The sequence below is a fragment of the Anas acuta genome, chromosome 11 (genome assembly GCF_963932015.1).
Source record: "Anas acuta chromosome 11, bAnaAcu1.1, whole genome shotgun sequence".
NCBI lineage: Eukaryota > Metazoa > Chordata > Aves > Anseriformes > Anatidae > Anas > Anas acuta.
In genome coordinates, this window is record NC_088989.1 from 12,308,771 (window position 1) to 12,335,788 (window position 27,018).

At 64.4% G+C, this 27,018-nt stretch overlaps 1 protein-coding gene across 5 annotated transcripts; it reads right to left on the reverse strand.

Annotated features, from left to right (window-relative positions):
• Positions 1-1,019: 1,019 nt before the first annotated feature.
• CELSR3 (cadherin EGF LAG seven-pass G-type receptor 3) lies at positions 1,020-26,105 on the reverse strand. 5 transcript variants are annotated; one of them, XM_068694129.1, is made up of 36 exons: positions 22,868-26,104; positions 18,397-19,029; positions 17,292-17,514; positions 17,050-17,165; positions 16,727-16,815; positions 16,370-16,527; positions 16,008-16,171; positions 15,727-15,852; positions 15,468-15,637; positions 15,084-15,269; positions 14,899-15,009; positions 14,586-14,754; positions 14,188-14,329; positions 13,912-14,032; positions 13,491-13,674; positions 13,297-13,398; positions 12,778-12,792; positions 11,416-11,510; positions 10,994-11,203; positions 10,406-10,589; positions 10,125-10,274; positions 9,665-9,845; positions 9,314-9,481; positions 8,853-8,979; positions 8,494-8,700; positions 8,244-8,418; positions 7,928-8,040; positions 7,588-7,667; positions 6,838-6,964; positions 6,170-6,283; positions 5,912-6,048; positions 5,709-5,815; positions 4,855-5,028; positions 4,532-4,732; positions 3,271-4,351; positions 1,020-2,926 (listed from the first exon to the last, which is right to left on the reverse strand). In XM_068694129.1, the coding sequence occupies exons 1-36, from the start codon at positions 25,947-25,949 to the stop codon at positions 2,899-2,901; spliced, it is 9,450 nt and encodes a 3,149-aa protein (XP_068550230.1). In that variant the 5' UTR covers positions 25,950-26,104; the 3' UTR covers positions 1,020-2,898. The 5 variants fall into 5 exon arrangements, 4 of the variants coding, with proteins under 4 accessions (XP_068550230.1, XP_068550231.1, XP_068550228.1 ...); XM_068694130.1 differs by lacking the exon at positions 12,778-12,792; XM_068694127.1 differs by having other exon boundaries at positions 8,244-8,700.
• Positions 26,106-27,018: the final 913 nt, after the last annotated feature.

Sequence of the window (27,018 nt, forward strand, 5' to 3'; positions counted from 1 at the left end):
CCAGCCTGGATTTACCGCCGTGCAGCAGCGGGAATGCGGGCACCTGGGGGGGACACACGGGGCCGCGATCCTTGGGGTCGGGGCCCATTTGGCTGAGCGGGGAGGCACCCCTGGGGGTCCCGGCCCTTCCCAATGTCAGCACAGCCACGGCCATCGCACGCAGCATCCTTGGCCCCGTTGCTGCAGCCCGGGGCAGCTCTGCCAGAGGCTGTGCTGGGTGCCCTCTCCCCCGCTGCCTCCCCGGGGTTTTATTTGCTCACCTGGCACCACACCAGAGGTCATCGCAGGGTTTCCGTTCGGTAGCTGCTGATAGCAGCGGGTATTATTCAGCGCCTGCTTATCGCTGCCTCTTGTACCCCAGCTGCTGACCCTGCCCCACCCTGGTGCTCTCTCTGCCCACAGCCTCCCACCCGAGCCCCGGCCACCCGGCCGCCCCCAACCCTTTTTTTTTCAGCCTCAGGGACTCCTCGAGGGATGCGAGCGACGGCAGCGCCGCAGCCCCGCAGCTCGGGGGCTGCCCGGGCTCGGGGCTCACGAGGAGGGTGCAGGGGGAGGGACAGAGCTCCTGGAGAGCAAACCTTGCTCGGGGTGTTTGGGTCAATAGCGCCCTTTGCTCACCTGCTCTTTCCCCTCCATCAGTAAGAAAGGGAGGGACGGCAGACACGGGACCGCGCTCGCTGCCTCCTTTCCTTCCTCGTGGCACGAGACCAGCGCCGTTGCCTTCAGGTTTCCTCCCGCTGGCCTCACCCAGGCTGCTGGGACCCCATGGCTAACTGCACACACACACAGCCTGCGGGATGCCAGCCAGGGCCACAGGGCACCGGAGCAGCCGACTCCATCTCTGGGTGACCTGGCCCGAAGCTCTGCGCCCGCTGGCAGGGCCCGCAGTCCCCGTCACCTCCCGTCACCTCCCGTCACCTCCACCGAGGTGGTGGCAGTGGCTGCGAGCTGCTGGAGAGGCCCCGGTGTGGATCCTCTGTGGTTCCAGGCGCAGGGAGAGAGACAGCAGGGAGCCCGACGGCGTTTTATAGACTTTTTATTTCCAAATCTGGCGCTTCCATGATACACTTTTACACAGCCAGGGAGGGAGGGCGGGCATCTCCCTGCCCACAGAGTCGGGATACGGAGAGAGAACAACAACCGAAGAAAAACAAAAACAGAAAAAAAAAAAAAATAATAATAATTAAAACAACCAAAAACCCCCAAAAAGGGAACAAACCCAAACCCCAGGAGGACGCTCCCCGGAGCCCAGGCCACAGCTCTGGGACCAGGTTGCAGCCCCACAGGCTGCCCCTGCTCCCTGCCCGGCCCCGTGCTGCGGGGACAGCCACCCGGACACCCCCAGCTCCGCTGCACGCTCCTTATTTTCCTGTTTTTTTGTGTGTTTTGTTTTTTTTTTTGGCACTTGTCACTTGCTCTCCGTTTGGCACTAGCAGGCTACGGTCCCCTTGCCCGAGCTGGAGAGAAACGTGTGTAAACGAGTGGTCCCGTAGGGCGTGTAAACATGTCAGCGAGCCTCCCCGCCGCGGGGAGAGGGCTCGCAGCCCCCCCAAAACCCACGGAGCCGCTCGGCTCGGGGCCAGGAGCGGGCTGGAGCCCAGCCCTTCCCTCTGCTGCCCGGGCAGAGCCCCGGAGGACGGCGGCACGAGCACGAGTCCCCCCGTGTAAACATCCCGGGCGGCGAGGCGGCAGTAAGGCAGTGAGGGACCCTGGTAGCACCACGGGGACACGGCCTCGGAGGGGCCGGGGGGAGTGTGCAGGACCCCCGAGCCGGTGGCCCCCGCTCCCAGGCCGGTGTAGGCACAGAACGAGCTGCCTGGCAGGGGGAGGCTGGGGACAGGGCTCACGGAGAAGCCTGCAGAGCAGTTTGGATTCCCAGAGGGGGCAAAGTGCTGTTTTTTTCCTTCGTCTGCTGAAATCCAGGCTGCTCTGAGCTGGGGGTTTCCGCCGGCAGGGGATGTGTGCGTGCGTACAGAGCCTGCAAAGGGGCTGGGAATAATTTCTGCGGGCAATGCCAGCACAGGAGACCACAGCCACGTCTCGCTCATCCTCCACAGTCTCTGAGACAGCCTCACCTGCTGCTCAGCTGCCCCAAAAAGGACCGGGGCTATCCAGCTCCTCGCCCGGAGCCCTCTTGCTCGTGCAGCCCTGGCTGCGGGGCCAGCAGGGCTGCAGGGGGCTGAGGGACACCGGGACAGCAGGGGGACCCCGCTGAGACCCTGTGGGGAGCTGTAGGGTGAGGGGGGCAGCGGGGCTGGCTGGGCACTCACTGCCTGCCCTGGGGAGGGGAAGGAAGGAGCGGTGCTGGCAAAGCCCCGAGGGCTGCCCGGTGCCGTCTCTGCAGCCCTCTGGTACCCCAGGGATGCCAGAAAAGGGTGAGCCAGGCGCCCCGGGTGCTGGGAACAGACCATCCGCAAAAAATAACCATAGAAATTTCTCTGCTCTCTGCTTACAAAGATACAAAAAGGTAGAAAACCCTCCCCTGCCCCCGTGTCCTGGGCTCCCTTTCTATCCCCCTGCCCGCACGCGCACACACACACACACGGACACACGCACGCACGTACGTGCCCCCCGCCTGGGAACGGGTTGCAAAGGAAGAGTTCAGCCCCGGGGGGGGGTCAGTGACAGCCCCTCGCCTGAGCGGGCTCCTGCAATGCCTCTCACAGCGGGCAGGCGAGGGGAGCACGGCGGCAGGGAGCCCGGGGGCTCCCGGAGGCGGGTGGTGGGCTCGCTGGCCCCTCAGCCCGGAGGGCAGGGAAAGGCAGGGTTGGTTTTTGGGGCCTCTGAGCACCATCAGTTCTGGCCCCCGCCCCTGGGGACACCAAACCTCAGCTGGCAGCGTCCGGCTAGGCGAAGGGCCCTGCCTCTTCTGTTTCTCTTGTGGACGGCTTCGGCCCCTCAGGAATGGCCCTCGTTTCTCATTATTCTTCTCGGAGGAAAGAAAACACAGCGTTAAGCCACGGCACCTCCCCAGGGCTCCACCTGCGCTCCCCACTGCCTCCCGGCTCTGTCAGATGGGGACAGAAACCTGCTCCTGGGTCAGGGCAGGAAGCACCGAGTCCAAATCCCTGCGTTCAGGGACAAGGAAAAGGGGGACGGAACAGGAATGGATGGCAGAAGTGCCAGCAGGGGCTGCCTTTTGGGGCCAGGAGACATCTGCCACCCACCCTGGGGGCTCACCTCTAAGTGTCCCTCCCCCCCAAAAGCCAAAACCCCGAGCCAGGCGGCCGCACGATGCGCGAGGCCTGGCTGAGGAAGGGGTGCACTTACTCTGAGTCCGGCGACAGCTCCGAGATGCTGTGGGAGGTGGTGGAGCGAGGCGTCGAGGGGCACGCCGCGGAGGGCGGCGAGGAGGTCTGCACAGCAGAGGGGGTGGCGGTGGTCTGGGGGCCCGAAGGCGTGCTGGAAGATTGCACCGAGGACAGGACGGAGGTGTTAAAAGAAGCAAGGATGGAAGAAAGGATATCTAACTGTTCGGTGGAAGGGTGGCGGCTGGGGATGGCCTCCAGGTTCTCTCTGGAAGGCTGCCTCCTGGACAGCGGCTCTAGGCTTTCCCTAGACAGCTGTCTCCGAGAGAGACTCCCCAGATTCTCCTGCGAGGGCTGCCTGCTGGGCACCGTACCCAGCGGCTCTCTGGAATTAGATCTTCTGGAGAGAAAGTCCAGCTGCTCTCTTGAAGTCTGCCTAGCCGATGCTAGCTGGTCCCTTGAAGGCTGTCTTCGAGAAAGCAAATCCAATTGTTCTCGAGACGTATCTCGACTCGGCAACGTATCTATTCGGTCTCTGGACACTTGCCTGCTCGGCAATGTGTTTAGCCACTCTCTCGAGACCTCTCTTACCAGCCCACAGTCTAGCTGCTCTCTTGACCCAAATCTGCAGGGTAAAGTTTCAAGGTGGTCTCTGGAGCCCTGCCTCCGGGGCAGCGTGTTCCCGTGATCTCTCTGACTGGGCCGAGGGGCGAGCAGATCCAAGTTTTCTCTCGACCCGTGCCTGCTGGGGATATTTTCTAGGTGTTCGGTAGACCCGTGCCTGCTGGGGATGGTGTCCAGCTCCTCCCTGGAGCCATGCCGGCTGGGCACCGTTTCCAAGCACTCCCCCGAGTTGTTCCTGCTCAGCTGCTCCCGGGACATCTGTCTCCTCATCAGCATGTCGAGCTGCTCCCGTGACGAGTAGCGGCTGGCCGGCTGCGACAGGCTGCCCGCCCCGGAGTAAATCCTGCCGTAGGAGGCAGCGGGCACAGCCCTGTGACCCAGCGTGGAGGTTTTGTACCACGACAGCTCGTTGGTCATCCTGCCCACGGACGGCAAGCCTTGGATAGTCGGAGGGTACTGCAGGCGGTTCTTCAAGATCCCTGCGCCAGACAGAAGGAGAAGTCAGATCTCTGCAGAGCACAGAAACCAGCAGGAAGGTTGCGGGAGATGCATTGCAGCTCCCCGGGGGGGTGCCAAGATGGATCTGATGCCGAGCCTCTGGGACCACAATGACTTCAGACCGCCCTCGCCCGCCTGCTGCAGGCTTTTTTTTTTGTTACCTTTCCTTTGCCGCTGGGTCTGGGTGAGGGAGTTCTCATCCCCGCTGGTCAGGGCCAGGTCCGGCTGGTTGTTGTTGGCCGCATCCTTGTTGACATCAAACCCCAGCTTCCTCTCGGAGCCCCACTTCTGCAGGGAGCAGGGGTGAACCTCGCACTCGCCCAGCGCCGGCCAGTAGGACATCAGGTCGTTGCCGTCCACGTCTGGTGGAGGACGCGGCAAAACGGGCCCAGGGGAAGAGAGAGAAAGACAAAAACATTTCTGTGAGGGGTGAACGAAGCCACGAGGCCCGAGGCCACCCCTTCCCAAAGCCCTTGTGCCTTGCCTTTGGGGGTGGTGTTGGCGGGGTTGGTGAGGAGGCGCTCGCTGTGCGCCGCCCGCTTGAACTGGCGCTGGAAGCGGCCCCGCAGGCGCACGTTCTCCTCGCTCTCCGAGGACGGGATGGAAAGGCTGCGCTCCTCGTCCAGGGACAGGTCGCTGTCCGAATCCGAGTCCTGGTCTGGAGGGAGGTGTGGGGGAGATATTTGGGAAGAGAGTGGGTGAGGAAGGGCAGAGCAGTGCCTGCGGGCGGTTAGGTGACAGAGGCAGGGGGGGACAAGGGGGCTCTGCTCCCAGGGCAGGGCCAGCTGGGCTCCGACTGCCTCCAGGAGCACAGAACCAGCTGCAGCAGGGCTGACTGCCCTCTCACAGCTTCCTGGCCATCCCTCGGGTGCAGCCTGTGCCTGCTGCCCCTGCCCTACCACCAGGCACCCGTGGGAAGAGCCTGGCTCCATCTCTCCACACCCTTCCATACGGGAGCTGCAAATAGCCCTAAGGTCCATCCCTTTTGCCCCCTCCTCCTCCTCCAGGCTGAGCAAACCCAGCTCCCTCCGCCTCTTCCTGTCCTGTATCACTGCCTGGGAACAACGCATGTCCCCAGGGACCCCCGACAGCTCCCAGGGCAATTCTTGCCTCTGTCTTTAGCTCCCTGGGGGCTAATTATGCCCTTTCCTATCTGCCCAGGGAGAGGCTGCGCTAAGCGACACAGCTGCTGCCTCTCCCTCCTATCTGCAGCCTGTCGGGGAGCCACAGCCAAGCACCAGCTGAAGGACATAACCACGCAGCCACAGCCTACACAGGGAGTGATTTCTTTAAGCCCGAATGAATTCAGGATGTGCCGGCTCAGCCCCAAAGCCTCACCTCCCCCAGCATCCCGGTGGAACATGGCCACGTCGATATCGGTGGGGCCGGCGTGACCCAGCAGGCTGTGATCCAGGGCCGAGCCCTGCCGCGCCGTCACGTTCTCTCTGAAAGACACAGGGCACGAGTGGTGACACTGCCACGAGCCCTGAGCTCTGCCCAGGCACCCCGGGTACCCCGGATCCTCGGTGCTGCTCCCCTACCTGAGGTAGCCCCGCTGGCTGGAGTGGGTGCGGGCAGAGCGCACGCTGCTCACCGAGGAGATGGTGGAGGCCCCCAGCGTGATGCGGATGAGGCCGCTCTCCTCGAACAGCGCCGTGTTGTTGTAGGCGTTGGGGCCCTGTTAAGACAGGGAGAGAAACAGGGGCTCTGTTAGATGCAGCCTAGGGGATGACCTTCCTTCCTTCCCTCCCTCCCACACCTCCAGGCACCCAGCCGGGGCTGTTCTCGCTCTCCCCCACCTGTGTGCTCCTCGTTGCCTCCTCGCTCGGCCCCTTCTTGCCGAGACAGGCCAGCTTCCAGGCCTCCTGCACCTCCTCGTTCAGCACGCAGAAGAGGATCAGCACAGCCAGGCCCTGGGGGGAAAAAAGCGTGAGCCTGTGGGCTGCGGGGAGCCCCCACAGCAGGTTTGTGCTCCCTGCGGCAGGGCCAGGAGGGTGGCTGGCTGCGTGGTGGCCCTCTTGGGGCCCTAAAGGGTTGTCCCCCACAAGAGTTATCACCACGAGCCCCTGGGCCAGCGGCTGTGGGTGCAGGAGGAAGGGATGGGGTGTCCCAAGGGCAGGCAGTGCCCAAGGAGGGGCTGGCAGGTCCCTGCAGCCCCACGCGGGTATCCCCAGCGAGGAGCCTCAGAGCGACCGTGGTGGTGGCCGTGGGGTGGCTGCGGGTCACCTTTGGGGTGCGACACCTCTTTTTGCAGGCTGTTCTCTTGCTCAGCCCTCCGAGAGCAGGGACACCCCTTCAAGATGGCCCTCGCTGCCCCGTGGGTGCCAGCTCTGAGCTCAGCACCTCGTGCCCAAATGTGGCCCTCGCAGTCTCCACGGGGACCCCCCGCAGCCCCAGAGCGGGGTTGGGGGGCACCAAAAAGCACCTTCGCCCCCCAGGCCTCCCTTGGCAGAGGCTGGGCAGTTACCTGGAGGCTGCAGAGGACAGTGTAGAGGTAGTGGAAAGCCAGGACACTGTTGTTGACAGCCAAGAGGCCAAAGAGCCAGGTAGTGCTAATAACTAGAAGCAGAACAAAGGAGCTCCGTAACGTCATGCTGGAGGGAGAGAGAGAGACAGACAGGCACACACACACACCCAGAGGTTAGTGCGTGTTGTTAATCTACAGGCTAGCGCTCGCAGACAGATCCAGAGGGGAAGGTGCCTCCTGCCCAGCCCTCCTCGCTGCGCCACGGGCTGCTCCCCGCCGCGGGCACGTTGCCACGCAGCCGCTCTGCTCCCCCCGTGCCCGGAGCCTTCCCTTCTGGATCACACACGGCAAACACAGGGCCCAAACACAAATCATTTGGAGCCGCAGAGAGCTGAGCCGAGCTCTGGGGCTGGCCCAGGAGGAGGGTGAGTGGGGAAAGGTTTCGCAAAGAGCATTTAGGAGCAGAAGCTGGCACTGAGAGCTGGCATGAGCAGATGTGAGGAGGGGCTGTAAGGGCAGGCGGGGGAAGGGGACAGGCTGGCAGGACAGTGTGAGGACAGGGGTGAAGGAGCAGGAGGAAAGGACGAAGTTTAGGAAGAGTTAACGTGGCCACCAGGTGGGAGAGGAGAGCAGCCGCAAGGCTGACACTGATGCGCTCTGCGATGGTGGAAGAGGGGGGGATGAACACTGAAAATGCTGGAAACCAGGAGCCACGGGAGCTCTGCTGGGGATTCGGCCACTAATACTCACAGAACCGATTTCTTCTTGGTCTCCTTTTGGCCGGGGGAACAGGACATCTTGGCCACAAGCAGGAACATCACCCCGTTCATCTGAAAGCGGTGGCACCGATTAGAAGCCGTGCCGGGGCTGGCTCTGACCCAATCTACCAGGTCCACCAGGCCCACGGGAAGCTCCCCTCCTTTCCCCTTAAAACCCAAGCCCTGGCCTCCCCCAGGTCTGCTTGGAGCCAGCAGGGACAGAGAGAGGGGCTTTAGAGGAGGGAGGAGAGCACAGAGAAGGGCAGGCAGTGCCCGCGGTGCAGAGAAGGGAGGTAGGAGAGGGCTGCGGGTGAAACAGGACAGGGTTTTACCACAACGACGACAGTAATGGGGCCTGCAAAGCTCCAGACCAGCTTATCATGAATGGAAATCCAGCAGAAGTCAGGGTTCCCGTAGCCCTCGGGATCCAGGCCAACAGCCAGCCCTGGGGAAGGAAAGGAAAAGCCAGCTCCAGACCCAGCAGGTGCCCTGTGCACATCCAGGGGGCCGCAGAGAGACACACCGAGGGATTGCTCATCCCCAGGAAGCAAGGAAAAAGCCCGTGATGCCCATCCCCAGCTAGACAACAGGGCACTGCTCAGTGCCTGCACACTCTCCCTGTCACATCCTCATCTCCGGGGCTCCTACCGGTGATGATGGCGGGCACCCCCCAGCCGATGGCGTAGTAGAAACGCATGGCCCCGAAGTTGACGTTGCGGGCTTCCGTCTGCATGCGGTAGATGTGGAGGCCCTGAACGAAGAGCCAGGCGAAGGTGGAGAGGAAGAAGCAGTGGAGGAGGATGGCGATCACGGTGCAGAGGAACTGGGGAGACAAAAGGCACTCAGAGACAGCCCCGCTGTGCCAGCCACACGTCGGCATTGCCCCAACCCCACGGACCTGGTTCTCAGTGCGGTTGATGCCCAGCAGGAAGAGCAGCTCGGAGAAAAAGAGGGTGACTGCTATGTTGGAGTGGATGCCACGCGTGTTGGACTTGAGGCCTTTGAGGCAGGTCAGGAAGGAGAAGGTGAGCAGCAGGGCCACCAGGGAGAGGGACACCAAGGAGTAGGTGACAATTGCCAGGGTCTCCAGGTCACCTTCCAGTTGCTGCAGCAGCAGAGAAGCAAAGGCAAACGGTGGTGTCAGGGGGAGACCTGGGAAGCCCTCCAAGTATCTGTGGCCCACAGGGAATTTTCTGCCTGTGCCTGCTTGTTCTGGTGGCTAAGTCCCCCCCCCGCTGCCCCCAGCCCTGCGGTTACCTCTCGGTGCGAGCTGTCCATCAGAACCCCAAAGGTGCCAAACTGGGAGCACTGGCAATGGACGTGCGTGGTGTTTCGGTACACCAGCTCACAGTCTCTGGCTGTCCAGAAGCCCGACGGGTTGGTCCTGCAGCCACCAAAAAAGCAGAGAGCGCTTAGGAGAGAGGGCAGATGAGCTTGGTGCGTGGGGAAGGAACTGCAGAGGGGCCAGCAGTGAAGTTTTTCTCCCAGCAGATGCAGCTGCGCTCCCACAGCTGAAATACTGGAGCCAGAGCCCTGCAGGGACCCCACCGTGCCCTCCCAGTAGGAATAAATCCCCTAGGAGAGGGCAGAAACCCCCACACCCCACTGCTGCCCAGGCACACAGCCTGTCGTGGGCAGGGAGGCTTTGGGAAACAGGAGCTGTCTGCGGAAAGCAGCTCAAAGCAAGCAGCTCATGGGCTCAGTCGTGCCCAACTCACGGGCTGGAGTGGTTCCACTGGACGCAGAGGGGTTTGCTCCTGTTGGCCGTCTCCAGCAGGCGAAACTCCAGCACGAGGGGGGTGTCCAGGGGCCCCCGCAGGAAGGTGTGATTGCTGAACACGGAGACGCTGACGATGGGGGAGTTCATCACGGGATTTTTGGGGAGCCTGCAAGGAGCGACGGAGCCCTGGTGTCACCGTGCCCGGGGGGTGCAGGGCTCCCTAAGGCCCCGTGCTGACACCTCGGGAGGAACAGCTCTGCCCACCCCAGCCCCAGCCCCCAAATTTAGTGGAATCCAGGCAGCCTCTCGCCACCAATGCTCACAGAAGAGGAAGGGGAGCAGGACGTACCTGACGCTGCGGCGATCCACCTGGTAGCGGGCGGGGAGCAGCCCCCCCAGGGTGCGGTACATGATGAGGATGATGACGGTGAGGGCAGGCTCGGGCTCCGGCAGCGCCTGCCTCGGGGAGGAGCTCTCCACGGTGTAGTTCCCTTCGCCCCCAGCAAGCGTTGGCACTGCCGTGGGGGCAGCTGAGGCACACGAGGGGGTGGTAAGAATGGGGACAGACACACACAAATGGCCTTGCGCCTTCTCGGGGGACCCTAGCGGTGCCCTGGACTCTGGGCAGGCTGACGGAGGCAGCCAGTGCCCTCTGTGTTCATGAGCCCACGGCATCTGGGGGCTTTTCTCCACGATCTTCACCCAAAGCTGGTGAGGACCGCAGAGGGAAGCAGTGCTGGGGTTTGCCAGCAGCGGCAGGGCTCCCTGCCAACAGTGCCTGTACGCGCTGTGCCCCAGGCGATGCTCACCTTCGGTTTTCGGGGGGCTGAGCACCGACAGCGGCAGCACGACGTGGGTGTGGGGGTCCCAGGCGGGCTGGCCACGGAAGAGGCTGCTGTGGTAGCGCGGGTAGCGCCGGCGGACATGCGAGTGGTTCTCCATGCGGTCGATGCTCAGCACTGCGGAGGAGATGTCGGTGAAAGCCAGCTCCAGGACGGCCACCCGGGGAGCGACCACGCTGCGGGGCACCCCAGGTTTGGTGTCTCCGGCAAAGGGAGTGCAGGAGCCGCGGCCAACCCCTCCTACTCACTGATGTTGGGGGTGACGACGCCGACGGGGTTGAGGTAGGTGAGCTTCATGTTGCTGGCCAGCGTGCCCGAGTAGTCCCGCAGCTGCTCCATCAGGCTGGCGCTGCCGTGCTCGCTGTGCGGCAGCATGGCCCAGTGCTCACGGTTCTCGGGGGCCAGCACGGAGCTGCCCGCACGCAGCAGGTTCTGCATGGGAGAAACGGGGCACGGGGGAGCAGGGGGTGAGGGAAGAAGAGCTTTTGGGACACATCCTGCTCCCCAGCACTGCACCCCTTTGCCCAGCGTGGTGGTTTCCCTTTGATGGACACCCACCTTAATGTTCATCAGCGAGTGTCCTGCAGAGACATCTCGGCACCACCCCAGTAGGGGTGAGCAAACCCCTCTCTGCCTCTCCTCACCCCTCCTGTGCTCCAGCCTTGGCCACACAGATGGCTTCTGCTGTTCTCCCTCCTGGGACTCGATGCCTGCGCAGTGCTGGGGAGCCCAGCACCCACGAAGCAGCCTCACAACCTCCCCAAACCCCCCAGGGACCCGGGTGGCTGACAGAGGAGCAGCAGCAACCACTGCCCCGACGCAGGGGGAGGCCTCACCTCGTTGAAGTGGGCATCCTGCGTGGCTGTCAGCCCGAAGCCGCGCTGCCGGCTCTCGAAGGCCATCAGGCGAGACAGCAGGCGGTAGGTGATGTGCACGTCGTTCCCAAAGTAGTGCTCCATGTGGTCCGTCACCGCCCGCAGCCGGTGGGCCAGCTTCTTGGCTTCGATGGTGTTGAGCTCGGTCTCGTTCCTCTCCAAGCCCTCCAGCTGCCGGCAGGGAGAGAGGAGGGGGTGAGCCCACAGTGGTTCCTCCCCGGGGAGCCCCACGGCTCCCAGCGAGCAAGCTGTGGGGTGCTGGGGGTGCTGTGGGGCTCAGGAATGACTTGTGAAACCATGGCACGAGCTGGGGTGCTCGTAGTGGTGGTCACTTGGGCAGGGAGCGTCTCGGGCAGAGAAAGGGGCATGCAGCAGGGCATTACCAGGATGGAGAGCTCCTTGAAGGCAGGCGAGGTGCAGTTGAAGAGGTCTGGCTCCAGCCAGCCCTTCTCCTCGTCACAGTGTCTGACAGCTGCGCCTGAAGCCGGGAGGAAAAGCGCATCAAAGAGTGCAGGACTTGCAGCTCCCCCCCTCCTTTATACCCCCCAAGCAGAACAGTGCACCAGGTAACCCCCAAAAGCAGCACCAGCAAGTGATGGGGAAGGCCCGTGGCACCCCAGAGCTGTCCTCCTGCTGTGCACCAGCTTCACCTCTGGTCTGCATCACCTCTGCGAGCTGCTGCCAGCCCCTCTCTCCAGGAGCTGGTTCCTCGTGTGGCTCCCACAGCCTGCACGGCAGCGGGCACCATCACAGGGTTGCAAAGAGCAAGAAGCGACGTGGCAGGGTAAGGCTGAACCCTGTGGCTCCTGGTGGAGCCGTGTCCGTGTCCTCAGGACACATCTGACCCCAACGAGAGGCCCCTGGAGCTCACCGCTCCACGGTGGTGGAGGACAACTCGCCCAGCAGCACGGGCACAGCTCCCACTGCAACACCCCGACCCTGCCCGTACCAGCAGAGAACGGGATCGGCTGTGAACGGCACCAAGGTCCTGGGGAAGGTGCCAGGGCAGGGGAACTCACCGAGTGCCCACGGCTGGCAGAAGGCAGCAGCGTGCCCAGGGAGGGGAGAGGGGGCTTGGGGCAGAGCCCAGCTCCCCGCTGCGCATCCCCATCACCCCCTCCCCAGCTGCATAAGCACAGGGACCGGCACCACTGCAGCTGGGGGCCAACAGAACAAAGAAACCTCCTTGCTGCTGGCCTTCCCCCGGCAGGGAACAGGCCTTCATCCACACCTGTGGATGCCCAGCTGCAGAACCGGGCAGAATCTGGCCTCCGTGTGCCTCTGGGCAGCAGGAACAGGACCTTGCACAGCTCCTGCCCTGTTCCACCACACCAAGCTCCCCGTTCTGCCACCCCGCAGCCATTCCTCCCCCCCTTGCCATCCACCCGGCGCTCATCCCCAGCTCCTTCCCCTCCCAGCCTAAGCAAGCAGCCCATGGCAGGCAGCAGCCATCCCGGCCGGGGCAAGGAGCGCAGCCCCCTCTCGGCAGCCCCCCAGAGCCCATGCTGCAGGCTGAGGACAGCGGGAGCCGGGTTTGTGCTGGTGAGTGTGCCGGGAGCAGGGAAGCGGCGTGGAGGAGCGGTGAGGCCAGGCAAAGCGTTGGGGAGACACTCGGCAGCTCCAGAAGCGGCAGGGAAAGCGCAGGGGGGGTGCAGGGTGCCAGGCAGGGAGCAGGGAGGGGAAAGCCACGTGGCACGGTCCTTAGAGCAGGGGGGGAGGAGGGAGGGAGGTGGGAACAACCTTACCTGCGCCCCTCAAACCTGAGCACGGGTGGCGAGAGAACCGGGGAGAGAAGCGACAACAATTAGGAGCCGAACCTGCCTCCTCCCGGAGCGAACGGCTGGAGAAGGACAGGGTTTGTATTGTCCCCCGGGGCTCGCCCTGCCCTGCAGTCCCAGGCGCCCTGCTCGCACCTCTGCCGTCACCCAAGGACAGCCTTCTCCAGCCTCTTCCACCCGAGGCACTCACCAAACGCCGTGCCCTGCTCCCCGCACAGCGCTCGCCCTGCCAGGCCTGACCCCAGCCTTGATGAAAGCGAAAGGCAGCAGGGAGAAGGTGGGCGCGGAGGCTGGGTGACGGCACTGACCCTACAGCCTGCTCGCAGCCCCCTCTGCTCGCCCTCAGGCTGGGTGCTTCCTCCTCCCAGCCCTCCAGCCCAGCTAAAGGGGCCGGGGACAGCACTGCGAGGCGGTGACCTTGCTGGGGCTGCGACACCCCCTGCACGACACCCGGATTGTCCCCTCCCCACCGCATCCCCCACTCACCCAAGGAGCCTTTGGGGCACAGCACCACAGCCGAGAGCCCGAATTTGGTCTGGGGCCACCACACGCCTGCTTTCAGGCTTTTGGGGCATCCGTCGTAGAGCACTGAGGAGACAGGCGGCCCGGGGCCGGTCACGGTGGGGCCCCTCGCGCCCAGCCCCGCGGTGCCAGCACCCTGCTGCCACGTCCCCGCTCACCCTCGCAGCCGCTGGGTGTCACCTCGGCGAAGGGGCTGTCACAGCTGTTGCACTGGCGGCCGATGACCCCGGGCCTGCAGTGGCAGCGGCCGGTTTCCTTGTCGCAGGAGCGCGAGGACGAGCCCACGGGGTAGCAGTCGCAAGGCAGGCAGGTGTCGCTGCCTTTCGGGCGGTAGTGGAAGTCCTGGGGGAGATGGGGACGGCCGTCAGGCTGCCCACGGGGACAGCAGCCAAAGCAGGGGGCTGGGGAACTGCTGGAGCTGGGGCTGCCCGCTGGGGACTCATCACAGAGATCCCCACTTGCGAGCACCGCCGGCTGCCCCCATCGTCACCTTGCTGGGCCAGGAGGGCCACAAGGACGTGAGGACGCAAAGCAGCACCCAGGCAAGGCCACGTCCCCACGGGCACAGCTGCCCCTCACCTTGCAGTGGCACTGCCCGTTGGTTTTGTTGCAGTCGGGATCGAAGCCCTTGTTGACGTCGCAGTTGCACGGCCCGCAGCTGGGGTTCCCCCACCAGCCCTTCGGACACTGCTGGTCCATCCTGGGGACAGAAACATCCTCGCTGTTACACCGACCGCATCTCCTGGGCCTTCTCCCAGCAGCTCCAAGGAGCAGGGTGTCGCACAGCTGGGATGGGTGAGCAGCACAGAGCCAGGCACCGGAGGCCAAGGCCCTGCTGCGCGCCCTGCATCTCACCTGTGCTCGCAGTACTGCCCGAAAAAGTTCCCTGCACACTCGCACACGTAGCCCAGGGGCGAGCCCGGCTTGCGGCGACACACGGACTTGTTCTTGCAGGGGTTGAGGTGACAGGCATCCACGCAGTCCCCTCCGTAATACCCTGAGGTGTGGACGGAGAGCACCACGTAAGGAAAGCACCCTCCCCCCAGGAGCAGACAGAGCGCCCAGGAGTGGATTCAAGGGGCTCAGGAGGGATTTTGCCCTCCACAAAAAACACTGCATGTCTGGCAGGGATTTCTGGGCACGCGAATTGCCCAGGGAAAGGGCAGGAGAGTAGTGACAGCCAGGCTGTGGGAGCCCCAGGGGCAGAGGAGAAGACGTACAGTGCAGAGAGCCAAGGGCTCTGCAGGCCCTACCTGGCAGGCACACGCAGGAGTAGCTCTGCCACTCGTCCTTGCAGACGCTGTTGGCCGGGCAGGGGCTGGAGTCGCAGGGGCTCGGCACGCTGCAGCCAGCCTCCACCCTCAGGGCATGGCTGGGCTTGGGCAGCACGGTCCCGGTGACGCTGTCACCCAGTCGCACACCCTGCGGCACAGAGGAGAGTCACACAGCGCTCCGGTCTGCCTGACCCACAACCCCTGGACCCCTCTCTGTGGATTTAAGGCTGCGTTCCCACCTCTCCAGCTAACAGACCCGCTGGAAAGGGAAGGCTCGGAGCTATGGACTCACCTGTATGCAGCCCCTCAGCCCGTTCTGCACCTCGCCAGAGCCCAGGACTCCCCCCACGTGCAGATGTTTCACCTTCAGGCCGTGCAGTTCGTTCCCAACAACCACCGTATCCTGCACGGCAAAAGGGACTCACGTGGGCCGACTGCCACCATCCCTGCTGCTGGGGTTTCATGTGCAGCACGTACCTGGTAGAGCCCAAAATCCAGGGTGAGGGTGATGACGTAGCGCGAGTCTCGCCCGCTGCGGACGTCGCGCAGCTCCAGCTGCAGGTCGTGCCATCGCCCGTCGCTGAGCTGCAGCTGGTCCAGCACCAGGCTGGTGCTGCGCCCCGAGCCCCTGCTCACCATGAAGGACAGCAGCCCCCCCGCCAGCTGCAGGGAGAGAATCACCAAAGGCAGCAGTGAGCAAAGCCCTGACCCTCTCCAGATGCCTCCAGCCTACCTTCCCTGCGCGCTCTGAGCACGGGGAGGGGAACCCAGCCCTGCCAAACACCACGCTCTGCTCGGGCTGGGGTCAGCGAGGAGGGCAGAGCCCCCCCGGGGAGGATGGCAGGGGTGCTGAGGCCCTACCTGGCAGAGCAGGGTGGTGTACTGCCCGGCGTGTGCCTGCAGGAGCACCCCGTCGGGCTGGCGCGTCCGAAACGCCAGCCCCAGGTACCACGGCACCGAGATCTTCACGTCCATCTTGAAGTCCCAGGTGAGGACACTGTTGCCCTGGAAATAGTGGGCATGGTGCATAGCTGGAAAGGAAAGCAGAGGTGAGAAGGGACGGGGAGCACCTGCTTCTGCCCTCCTGCACTGCAGGGCGAAGGGCCGCCCCCTCACTCACTGTGGCGGCAGTCTTTGCCCCCGAAGCCCACGGGGCAGAGGCAGGAGTAGGTCCCCCAGCTGACCGAGCAGGTGCCGCCATTCTTGCAGGGGTTGGAGTCGCAGAAGGTGTGCTTGGCGTGGCAGCCTGGGGGCAACAAAGTCACCCAAATCAGCCTCGACCCACTCACCTCCTCCCTCCAGCCCTGCCCCACTGCCCGAGGGGCAGCCCCAGCTGCTTGGCACAGCTCCTGCCCCTTACACCAGAGGACAGGCGCTGGCAGGGGGCAGAGGCACCGGTACCTGTCGTGGTCCCATTGTTGGCGATGTAGGAGGCCAGGTCGATGCGTTTGCTGTCGATGTAGAGGTCTCTCATGCAGCCCACAAAGTCCCGGTGAGTGACGGGGAAGTTCTCCGGCAGGTTGGGGACCCCTCCGAGGAGCAAGGGACCTGTGAGGTCCAGGGACCTGCAAGGAGAGAAACCCATTTAGCTCAGGGTGGCCGGATGGCTCCCTCGGAGAGGGGCTGTGAGGCTGACATCCCCGGGGACAGGCACACACAGCCCTGGAGCTGCCCCAGATGTAGGGCAGGCTCAGCAGGGGACCCCATTGCCCCATTCCTCTCTCTCCACCGCAGCAGCGCCCAGCAGCCCCCGAGGCACTCACTTTTTGGAGCTGGTCTGCACTCCCTCGGCGGCACAGGAGTAGTTCCCGATCTCGCTGCCGAACTGCAGGGCCACCGAAGCGTCACACTCGTCCACCGTCAGGATGGCCACCTTGTCCTTGGAGGGGCCCTGCACCACCCCCAGGGCGCTGACCTTGGGCTGAAACCGACAGCGGGGTGTCAGCAGCGCACGGCCCCCCGAAACCAGACACCCCACGGCTCCCACGACAGCAGGAAAAAGGCACAGGGGAGCCAAGAGGGACACCTCCAGCCGAGGACAGCAAGCGGTGCAGACAGACAGACCCCGGGCAGACAGACCCACGGGCACAGGGGGATGGCAGGGGACAGTAGGACAGTACCTTGTTGTAGTAGCGGAGCTGCAGCGTGTGCCACTGCCCGTCGCTCACGCCCCCAGGCAGGTAGGGGCTCACCACGGTGCTGGATTCCCCTGCGGAGACAGGGATAAGTGCTGCGGGGAGCCGGGTGGCGTGCCAGATCCTCCAGGTAGGGGACAGCAGGCTCGGGGCAGTGCCCAGCACTCCCCGCTGCTGATCCTGGCACCTCTTGGGGCAGGCAAGGCAATGGGGCCACGAGGACGAGCAGCACCCACCCAGGAGGGTCCTTATCCCCAGAGCGGCTCGTGGCCGCCCCACATCCCGCGAGGGGCAGGGGCTGAGCCTACCTGTGGAGTATTTCAGCTGCAGCTGCCCCTGGATGATCTCCACGGCCAGGAAGTCGTGCCGCTCGTTCAGGCGCCCGTTGTAGAGCAGGAGCCCGCTGGGCTCCACCGTGCTGAACCTGGGCAGGGAGAGAGAACGGGAGCGCAGGGTGTGCACGGGGCGCGTGCAGAAAAACCTCAGTGTCCCCGCACGGGGGAACGAAGGGAGGGCACGCAGGGTCCCGAGGAGGGGGGAGAGCACTCACGAGAGGGCGAGGGTGAGGTGGAAGCGTTGGCGCAGGCCCCGGAACATGACGAAGGAGCGGGGAGGGAAGGAGCGCGCGGACACCTCGCAGAAAGGCGCCTCGAAGCCGCCCGCCGGGCACTGGCAGCGGAAGCCCCCGTCGGTGCCGTCGGTGCAGGTGCCCCCGTTGCGGCACACGCCGGGCTGGCAGCGCCCCGAGCGGCTGTCCACCTCGCAGTTCTCACCTGTGGGAGTAAAATAAAAGGGGCTGGGACACGGCCCCTCGGATGCTCCTTGCCCCAGGGCACAGGTCCAGCTGTAGGGCAGCTGAGGACGGGAAGGATTTTATGACCCGGCTCGCTCAGCTCCAGCAGAGGGCTGGGATCTCCTCTCCCCCACGCCCACAGCTGACCTCAGGGCCCAGCCTTTTCCTTTTCAGCTGGCTCTGTTCACCCCAAAAGCCCCTGCTGAGGCTGATGCAGCAGCAGCATGGCACAAGGGGCTGTGCTGGCCCCACAGAGCGCCCCGAATCGCTCAGCTGCAGCCCTACACACCCTGCCTGGATCCCATTACTTGCTCGGAGGCACCCGAGGAGGAGGAGGATGCGGAGACAGCCCGAAGTGACAGGGAAACGAGCTCATTAACCCTTCTGCTAATGGCTGTTCACGCTTCAAATGCCAGGGGTTAATTACCACCGACTCTGCTTATCTCACCAGGAGCCACCGTGGCTCCAAGGCAGCCATCTGCTGCCGCGCTCCCCTGCCTCCCCAGCACCCGTCCTGGCGGGGAGGGCAGGGCAGGGCAGGGCTTCCTCCTCCTTCTCCTCCTCCTCCTCCTCTTCCTCTTCCTCAGTAGCCACAGCCCTCCTTCACCCGACCCCAAGCTGATGGTGGCCGGGCACAGGTCTCGGCAACCCTGCACCCCAGCCGGGCGAAGCCCAGCTCGCTCCTCCCGCTCTGCCAAAGGTCCCCGGGAGCCCCTGGATCCCTCCATCCCCACCTCCCCTCCTCACATTTCTATGGCAACCTCAGCCCTGCGCATCCAACACCATGGAAACAGGAGAGCTGGGGAGCGCGGCCGGACCTCGTCGGCGAGCCTGAGCCCCCCTCCCCGTGCCCGGCACTCACCGCTGAAGTGCTGGCGACACACGCAGGTGTAGCCCCCTTCCCTGCGGGTGCAGGTGCCGCCGTGGAGGCAGGGGTTGGAGTAGCAGAGGTTGATCTCCGTCTCGCAGTAGTCGCCGGTGAAGCCCTGCGGGCAGCGGCAGCGCAGGCCGGCGATGGGGTGGATGGGGCGGAAAAGGGTGGAGGGCGAGGCGATGAAGGGGGCCGAGCTGTCGAATTTGAGGACGGAGATGCACTTCATGTAGTTCTGGCAGGGCTCCCGCAGGCAGACGTTGTCGTCGAAGGGCAGCACCTCCAGCATGGAGGCGCCCGTCAGGGCCATGCGCTTCATGTAGAGCTGCTCCTGCAGCTCCTCCGAGCTGAAGTAGCGCCCGCCCCGCGGCGCCAGCGCCGAGAAGCTGACGTTGAGCACCGTGCCCCCCACGTCCGTGTCGTTCTGGATGTTGAAGATGAAGACGTCCTCCTTGGGCGTCGCCAGCACGGTGGCCACCCCTTCCAGGAAGGTGGCCAGCAGCGGGGAGAGGAAGCGCTCCTGCCACATGTTCTCCAGCCGCACCGTGATGCTGTTGGCCAGCATGTCCTCCGTGATGATGAGCACCCGCAGGACACACTGGGCCGTCACGCTGTGGATGCCGTCTGGGGGAGGGAACAGGGACATGCTGCAGCTCTCCTTCCGACCCCAAAACAGCCCCAAAAGGCCCGAGTCTTCAGCTAAGGAAGCTTGAAGCCACGGCCCGGGGAGCCAGCCAGGTGCCACCTGCCCCAGGGCATCCCCACATGCTTTCCCGAGCTTTGTTCCCCACGCCAGGATCTCCACCGAGATAATTCCCAGGTTTCCATCCAGCCCTGGCTCTGGGCAGCAAACTGAGCGAGGATGGTGGTGAGAAACAGGCAGAAGGAGGTCCCAGCAGGAGGCTGGGCAAACACCGGAGCCCGATGCCAGCACCCGGGGTGTTTTCCGCCCCCGCTGCGCCCCGTGCCCCCTGCACGCTGCCTTTCCCCGCGCTCTCTTCCTGCCGCCTCCTTCCTCTCTCCTCCAGGGCCTCCCAGCCTTTTGTACCCCGCTCCCTGCTTCCCCACTTCCCCACCATCTGCTCCGTATCCCTTCCTCCCTGGGCCCGTCTCTGGTTTGTTTAATTCCCTTTAATCTTTATTTTCCTTGGAAACAAACTCCCTGCCCCTGGGGACCCCGCACCACGTGAGCCACCTCCGAGCGCGGCCGCGCTCCGCCAGCGCCGGGGCTGTTGGCAGCAGCCACCAAAACAGCCACAAAACAGCCAACATCCCCCTCGCTCGGCCACCCCAGAAGCACCCCACCACCAGAAATGTCTGATGAGGCTCACCAAGATCCCCACAGCTCCTGAGGAATGAGGAATCGGGGTGAGCCACCTCCCAGCCCATCCCCACCATCCCCACGTGCGCCAGCAGCTCGTGGTGGGCACCCACGGCTCCTTCTCCCACCCAGGGAGCCTGAAGTGTCCGAATTTCTTTGGAAACCCAGCTCTCCATCACCGTCACCACCCCAAACCAGCACATCCCGTACACATGTCCCATGGGTGATGTTCCCCTGGGGATGCAGCCTCCACCTCCTGCCCGCGCCGCGGCTCCGTCCTCACTGCTTCACGCGCTGCAAAGCCTTTTGATTTCCCCCAACCCCATTTGAAGCTTGCGGTGCTGGGTGATTTAAGGCATGAAACGTCTCCCTTTCCTCTCGCTCCATCTTCAGAAGGTGACAGCTCTCCAGCCACCCCGCAAATCCCCGGGCTGGCGCTCTGCAGATAAGGCAGGCGTGGGGCGGAGGTGCCAGCAGCCATCCAGGGCTCATCTGCTGGAGGGGGGGCGCTTCCCTCTGACCCCAAACTGCTCCACGCCGACGTGGAAGCCAGCAGGCAGGCGTCTGCCTGATTTATGGCCGTTATCCAGCCTCAGCTAACGCCACGCTGAGGTCTGAGGCAGGCCGGGGAGCAGCAAAGTCTCCGAGGAGGATGGAGGCTGCAGGCTGGGAACAGGTTGTGTTGTGGGGTGCTGGGCACCTCCGGTGCCATCCTCTACAGGGACGGGGGGCAAATCCCCCTGCGGTGTGAGGTCCTGCCCCAGCAGAGCAGCTTTTCCCCTGTAACTCCTTGCCCAGCCTCTGCCCTGCACCCAGGGCTGCCTCCCCGCCGGCTCCGCGCGAGGGGAAGCAGATGGCTGGGAGAATGACCCTCTGTAAATAAGGAGGGGGAAAAAAAGAAAAAGGAAAGGAAAAAAAAGCTACCAAAAGAAAGCCCAAAGCTGGCTGGAGGCGCTGACCCCCCCTGGGAGGCATTTTAATCACGGACGCTCACCCTTTCTGATTAAATCCTGGGGCTGGAGAGCTGGTGCCTGGTGAATATTCATGCGGCAGGGCGAGGAGCCCCGAAACATGCCCACAGGGAGCAGGGGGCTGCAGGAGGTTCTGACCCCGGTGCCGAGCAGCACCAGGGTGTCGTGGCTGCGTGTCCAGGAGAGACACCCACCACCTCCAAAAGCAGCAGGGGGGTGGCTACAGGGGGGCAGCGCATCCCTCCTGTCACCCCTCTCCTCCTGGGTGGCACAAAGGCAAGGATCCAGCCCACAAAACCCACCCTGAGGACCTCGGGGTCCCCATCACGGACAGGGGACCAGCAGCCAGGAGGAGCCCAGGCCGGCACAGAGGGACACCAGGACAAGCACTCGGGCTCCTCTCAGCACCTCTCCAGCCCTCAGCCACACACCGACCTCACGCCTTGCTGCTGGCCGCAGGCACAGCCCTTTAGAGCAGACATCAGTGCCCGCGGGTCTGCGAGGAGCTGCGGGCAGTTCTGAGCCCCTCAGCCCCCCAAAAAGGGGCCGGTTTCTGGTTGCCCCCTGCCTCTACGAGTCTTGAACCCCTTGGGGTGCACCCAGCTATGTGCTTTTGTCGCCTTCCCACAAGAGGCAGGAGCTGGCCGGGCAGACAATGCAGCCGGGTCCTCTCTGCAAGCCCCCACCCCTGTGAACAGCCACAGCAAAGGGGCTGCCGGCTGGGAGGTAAGAAAAAACCCAAGGCAGACCCCCACAGCTCCAGCACAGCCAACAAAAGGCCAGCTTTCCACCTCCTGGCTGCAAGCATCCCCCCGGCACAGCTCTTCCCCTCCGCCGGCGCACCTCTCCCGGCTCTCCCTTCCCGCTGGCAGATGACGACACGCTAATTGCAGGGGCCCTCTCGCTGCCAGGCGGCTCGGCGCAGGACTTCAGGACGTGATTTCCTCCTGCCTTTGTGCGGGGTTAAGCCCGCGAGGAGGCAGGGCTCCTGCAAACAGCGGGGCAAGAAGCTGGAAAGGTCAAAAGCAGCCCCCACCTCCGGCACCCCGCACGCACACAGCGCAGGGCGCGCGGTGCCAGCCAGCCCCGCGGCTACAATTAGTCCCCAAATTGCCCCGACCCGCTGAAAGGATGGAGCTGGCCGTGGTGGATTGCCTCGAGCAGCTCTGCTTCCATCGCTCCGTCTCCTGAAAGAAATCCTCCTCCTGCTGAATGAGCTGGGTGGAGAGCGGGTGTCAGCTGGCGGCCAGGGGAGAACCGCGATGTAACGCGCCGCTCCCTCCCCAGGCACGCTGGGGAATTTGGTGCTTGGTGGCTCCGAAAAGGGCTCCTGTCCTCCCCTCCTCGGTTCAGCGAGGGATGGATGGAGGGCTGGAGGGCTGGATGCCTCCATTTCAGATCACACACCCGCAGGCAAAGAAAGGCCCGTGGTGCCGGCGGAGCTCGGGCAGCGGGGGGCTCCAAGGCGCAGCCCAGCCCTGTCCATCGTCACCCCATCCCCAGCTTGGCTGGAGGCAACCCCAGCACGTCCCAAACCACCCCGGGGAGCTACCGGGAGCGTTCGGCTCGCCCAGCAACACACACGATGCGGGAGCTTTAGGCACCTGAGGTCTGTTCCAGCCATCATCCGTAACACCGAGCTGGCTTTGGAAAGGCGGCGCCGCGTTTTGGAAGCCCCAGCCACCGTTAGGTACCACGGCCAGCACCCAGCCCCGAGCTGCTTGCTAACAGCAGCCTCCAGCAGCCCGGCCCCGTGGCTTCCCAGGAAGGGAAGCACACCCGCTGGGGGCACGGGGAGCAGCGGCCACCCCAAAAACCCGCTGCTCGCCTGGCCGGCGCCCCACGGCACGGCTTTGCTGGTGACAGCACCTCCAAAGGTGCCTGGCTGGCAGCTGCGTGCGATCCTCGCAGCCGAGTAACGAGGCTTTGTTCTTACAGACCACCACCGATCTCAGCCCCCCTTACAAAATGCTCTCATACAGCACAGCTCCCCTCCCACCATTCCCAGTCCCTCCGGGATTTCCCGGTTTGGAGCACGTCCCCATCCGAACCTCGCTGCCGGTCCCCGACACCCCGGGTGCGGAACAGGGCTGCCCACGGGGACCACGCAAAGCCCGCAGGCGTTAACGAACCCAGAGCAACGAGGCACGGAAAGATTTTCACAGCCTACCTGTGACGGTCACCAGCATGGAGGCCACGAGCGGGCGGTTGTTGTCCAGCTTGCGGCTCAGCCTCAGCTCCCCGCTCGACTGATTCACAATCAACAAGTGCAGCTCGTTTCCCCGTTCGAAGGTGTAGAAGAGGCGGTCGGACACATCGGGGTCATAGGCTGGGACCTTCCCGATGACCCCCGAGGGGAAGGTGTTGGACTTATTGGACACGTAGTTATTGAACAGGATCTGGAAGTTCTTGAGAACGGGGCTGTTGTCGTTCTGGTCAATGAGTTTGATGTGCACCGTGGCTCTGCTGACCAAAGGGGCAGAGGTGGCTTGCACTACAATCACGTACTCTGGTTTTGTCTCATAATCCAGGTCTATCAAGGCTGTGAGCTCCCCAGAAAAGATGTCCATCTGGAAGATCTCGGGGATGTTGCCTTCCACAATCTGGTACATGATTTGGGCGTTGGGTCCCTCATCCGGGTCGACGGCTGTGATCTGGGCCACGACGGAGCCTACGATGCTGTTCTCCTTTACCAAGACCTCAAACTCTTCGGCTGGGAAGACAGGGGCATTGTCATTCACGTCCTGAATGGTAACCTGGATATGGACAGGAGTTCGCTGCGGAGGGATGCCCCTGTCCACAGCGTACGCAGTCAACTCATAGACGGGGACGTTCTCGCGGTCCAGCCTGCGGACGGTGCGAATGATGCCTGAGGTGGGCTCTATGGTGAAGTCTCCATCCCCGTCCTCCCCGTTCTGGAAGGTGTACTGCACTCGCCCGTTGGTGTGGGCATCCCGGTCGGTGGCAGAGATCTGGAGCACGCTGGTGAAGGGAGGCGCGTCCTCAGAGATCATGCCCTGGTAATGAGTGCTGACGAACTGGGGAGCGTTGTCATTAACGTCATTCACCATGATTTCAACGTAGGTGGTGTCTGCTTTCTGCGGGATCCCATTGTCCTTGGCAGTGATAGCCAACGTGTAGGTGACCTGGTCCTCGTAGTCCAGTTCTGCCTGGAGAGTGATGGCCCCGGAGTCTGGATCGATGCGAAACTGAGGGACGTTGTCTTCTAGGTAGTACGTGATGCGGGCGTTTTCCCCCACATCATCGTCCGTGGCACTGATCACCACCACAGTGCTGCCCACGGGCCGGTCCTCATTGATGCTCACGGAGTAGTGGGCGCTCTGGAAGACGGGCCGGTGCGTGTTGGCGTCGGTGATGTTGATGTGAACGTGGCAGTTGTCACGCAGGGTGCGGTCGGAGGCCGTGACGGTGAGCACGTAGCGCCTCTCCTGCTTGTAGTCCAGCGGCAGGGACAGAGTGATGATCCCCACCCCACCCTGTGTGCTGATGGAGAAGCGGTTCCGCGTGTTGCCCCCCGTGATCTGGTAGGTGATGGCGCTGTTCACGTCCCGATCAATCGCTGTGACACTGAGGACGCTGGTCCCCACCGCCGCGTCCTCGTTCAGGCGGATGAAGTACTCCTTCTGGGTGAACTCGGGCCGGTTGTCGTTGACATCCATCACCGTGATGGTGACGCTGGCAGACGCAGACAAAGACGGGGAGCCGTGATCCCGAGCCTCTACCCCAAAGAAATAGTGCTCTACCGACTCCCGGTCCAAGGGCCCGCTGACCGTGATCCACCCCGTGGCACTGTTCACCACGAAGGGGGTGTCGGCCGAGACCCCCGTCAGTTTGTACTCCAGGCGCGCGTTCTCGCCGTAGTCCGCGTCCACGGCCTGGATGTGGATGACGGAGTGGCCGAGCGGGGCGTTCTCCAGGACGGAGATTTGGAAGGGGGTGCTGACGAAGATGGGGGCATGGTCGTTGATGTCCACCACTTGGATGCTGGCCATGCCGGTGTTGTTGGAGAGGGGAGGGCGCCCCGCGTCCTGCGCCCGGATCCTCAGGGCGTACTCCCGCTCCACCTCGAAATCCAGCGGGGCCACCACCTGTATCTCCCCGGTGACGCTGTCAATGGAGAACTGGCCCCGGCTGTTCCCGCTGATGATATTGTAGTGGACGAGGGCGTTGTTGTCCTTGTCCAAGTCGGTGGCGGTGACGCGCAGGATTTCCGTGTGGGGCCGTATGTCCTCCCTCACCTGGACGATGTAGCGCTTCTCGCTGAACTGCGGGGTGTTGTCGTTCTCGTCCAGCACCGTGATGTAGACCTTGACGGTGGCGGAGCGAGGCCCCGGCTCCCTCCCCTGGTCGTTGGCCTCCACCACCAGCGAGTACCTCTCCATCTTCTCCCTGTCCACCGGCCCGCTGGTGGTGATGAGGCCGGAGCGGGGATCGATCTCAAAGACGGCGTGGGCGGCCCGCTCGTTGACGAAGCGGTAGCGGATGTTGGCGTTGGGCGGCGAGTCAACGTCGGTGGCCCGCAGCTGCAGGATGGGGTAGCCTTCCTCCACGTTCTCCCGGATGGTCTCCCGGTACTCGCCCTGCTCGAACACCGGGTCGTGATCGTTGCGGTCGGCCACGGCGATGGCCACCATGGTGGTGGCGGACAACCGCGGCGCCCCGTGGTCGGCGGCCGTCACTCGGAAATAATGCAGCTCCATGCTCTCCCGGTCGAGGGCTTGGGTGGTGGTGATGAGCCCGGCTCGCGGGTCGATGCTGAAGAGCTCCCGCGAGCGGCTGTTCATCAGGGCGTCCATGGAGTACACCAAGCGCCCCGCTTCGCCCCCGTCGGGGTCTTGCGCCGCCACCGCCACCACCGCCGTCCCCGCCGGCTGGTTCTCGGCCACCTCCGCCTGGTAGTTGTACTGCGGGAACAGCGGGTGCCGGTTGGGGGCCGCTCGCCTCCCCCTCCACACCGGGGCCGGCGGCGGGGCGCTGCGGGGCGGGCAGCGCTGCGGGGAGCGGCGGCGGAGCCCCGGGGGCAGCCCCCCGGGCGGGGGGGAAGCGGCGGCGGCACCCCCCGCCAGCCAGCAGGGCGAGGCGGCGGGGCACCCCCCGCTGCCCGGCGGCTCGGCGGCCCCGAGCCCGGGGGGGAACAAAGGGAGCAGCAGCAGAAGGAGAAGGAGGAGAAGCGGCTGCAGTCCCCGCTGGAGGCGGCTCGGAGCAGCCGGTTGCTGCCGCTCCGCCGCCATGGTGCTGGCTCGGCGGCCGCCGCCCGGGCCGGGCGCTCGGCGGCTGAGGCTCGGAGCCGCCCCCGCCTAGCGGCGGCGATGGGCGCCCCCCGCCCCGCTCCGCTCCGCTCCGCTCCGCCGCGGCCGGGGGTGGCGGCGGCTCCTCCCGCAGCCCCAACATGGCTCCCGCCGCCCCGCCCCGCTCCGCCCGCCGCCGCCATCTTGAGGAGGGCGGGGGGCGGCGGGGAGGCGGCTTCGGGTTCTTCATCCCCCCCCTCACACACACACACACACTTCGCTACCCTCGGGTTGTGCCGAAGCGAAAGCCGCTCGGTGTTGTCGTTGTCACCTCATCTCGGTGCCGAACAGCGCGGCATGAGGTGCTGCGGCTTGTAACGGGCTGCCCGGGAACGGGGCTTTATGGTGCCGATAGCGCCCAGCACCGGGGTGAGGTGATTTGGGCGCCATGGGGAAGAAAGGGAGATGTTGGGGTGGGAGTCAGTGTAGGAGGAGTGCGGGGACAGGGACAGCAGGACAGGGAGCACCCTGGGTGCACCAAGTACCTCCACGCACAGCCCAGCCAAGCTGGGCGACACGCCTGGAGGAAGGCGAGGAGATGCTGCCAGCCCCTGGGCACAGCAGGCTGGGGGCCACCAGGGAGTTTGGGGGGGACCAGCAGCCCCATAGCAGCTGTAGACGGGGCCACAGCACCTCTTGTGCCACCCCCTGTGCTGCTGCTGCAGCAAGAACCCCACTGTCAGACCCATCCCTAACCCCTGTTAGCACACCAAGCGTGGCCACCAGCCCACAGGACAGCATGTGGTGGGTGCAGGTTTCCAATCCCCCGAAAAACTGGGAAATGAGCTTATAACAGGCCAGGCTGCGTGTCAGCACCAAGTTGCGTGCAGTGCCCAGGGGGATTCACATTCCCCACCGGCCCCGTTAGCCTAACAGCAAGTGGCAGAGCCGCCCTGGCCCGGTGACAGCCTGACCTACTTTGGGGAAGTGCCACAGGCCTCAGGCCAGCACCGCAGACCGGGCGCTGTCACCTCCCCACCCAAACGTCCCAGCCTCACGCCAGCCTCTGCCA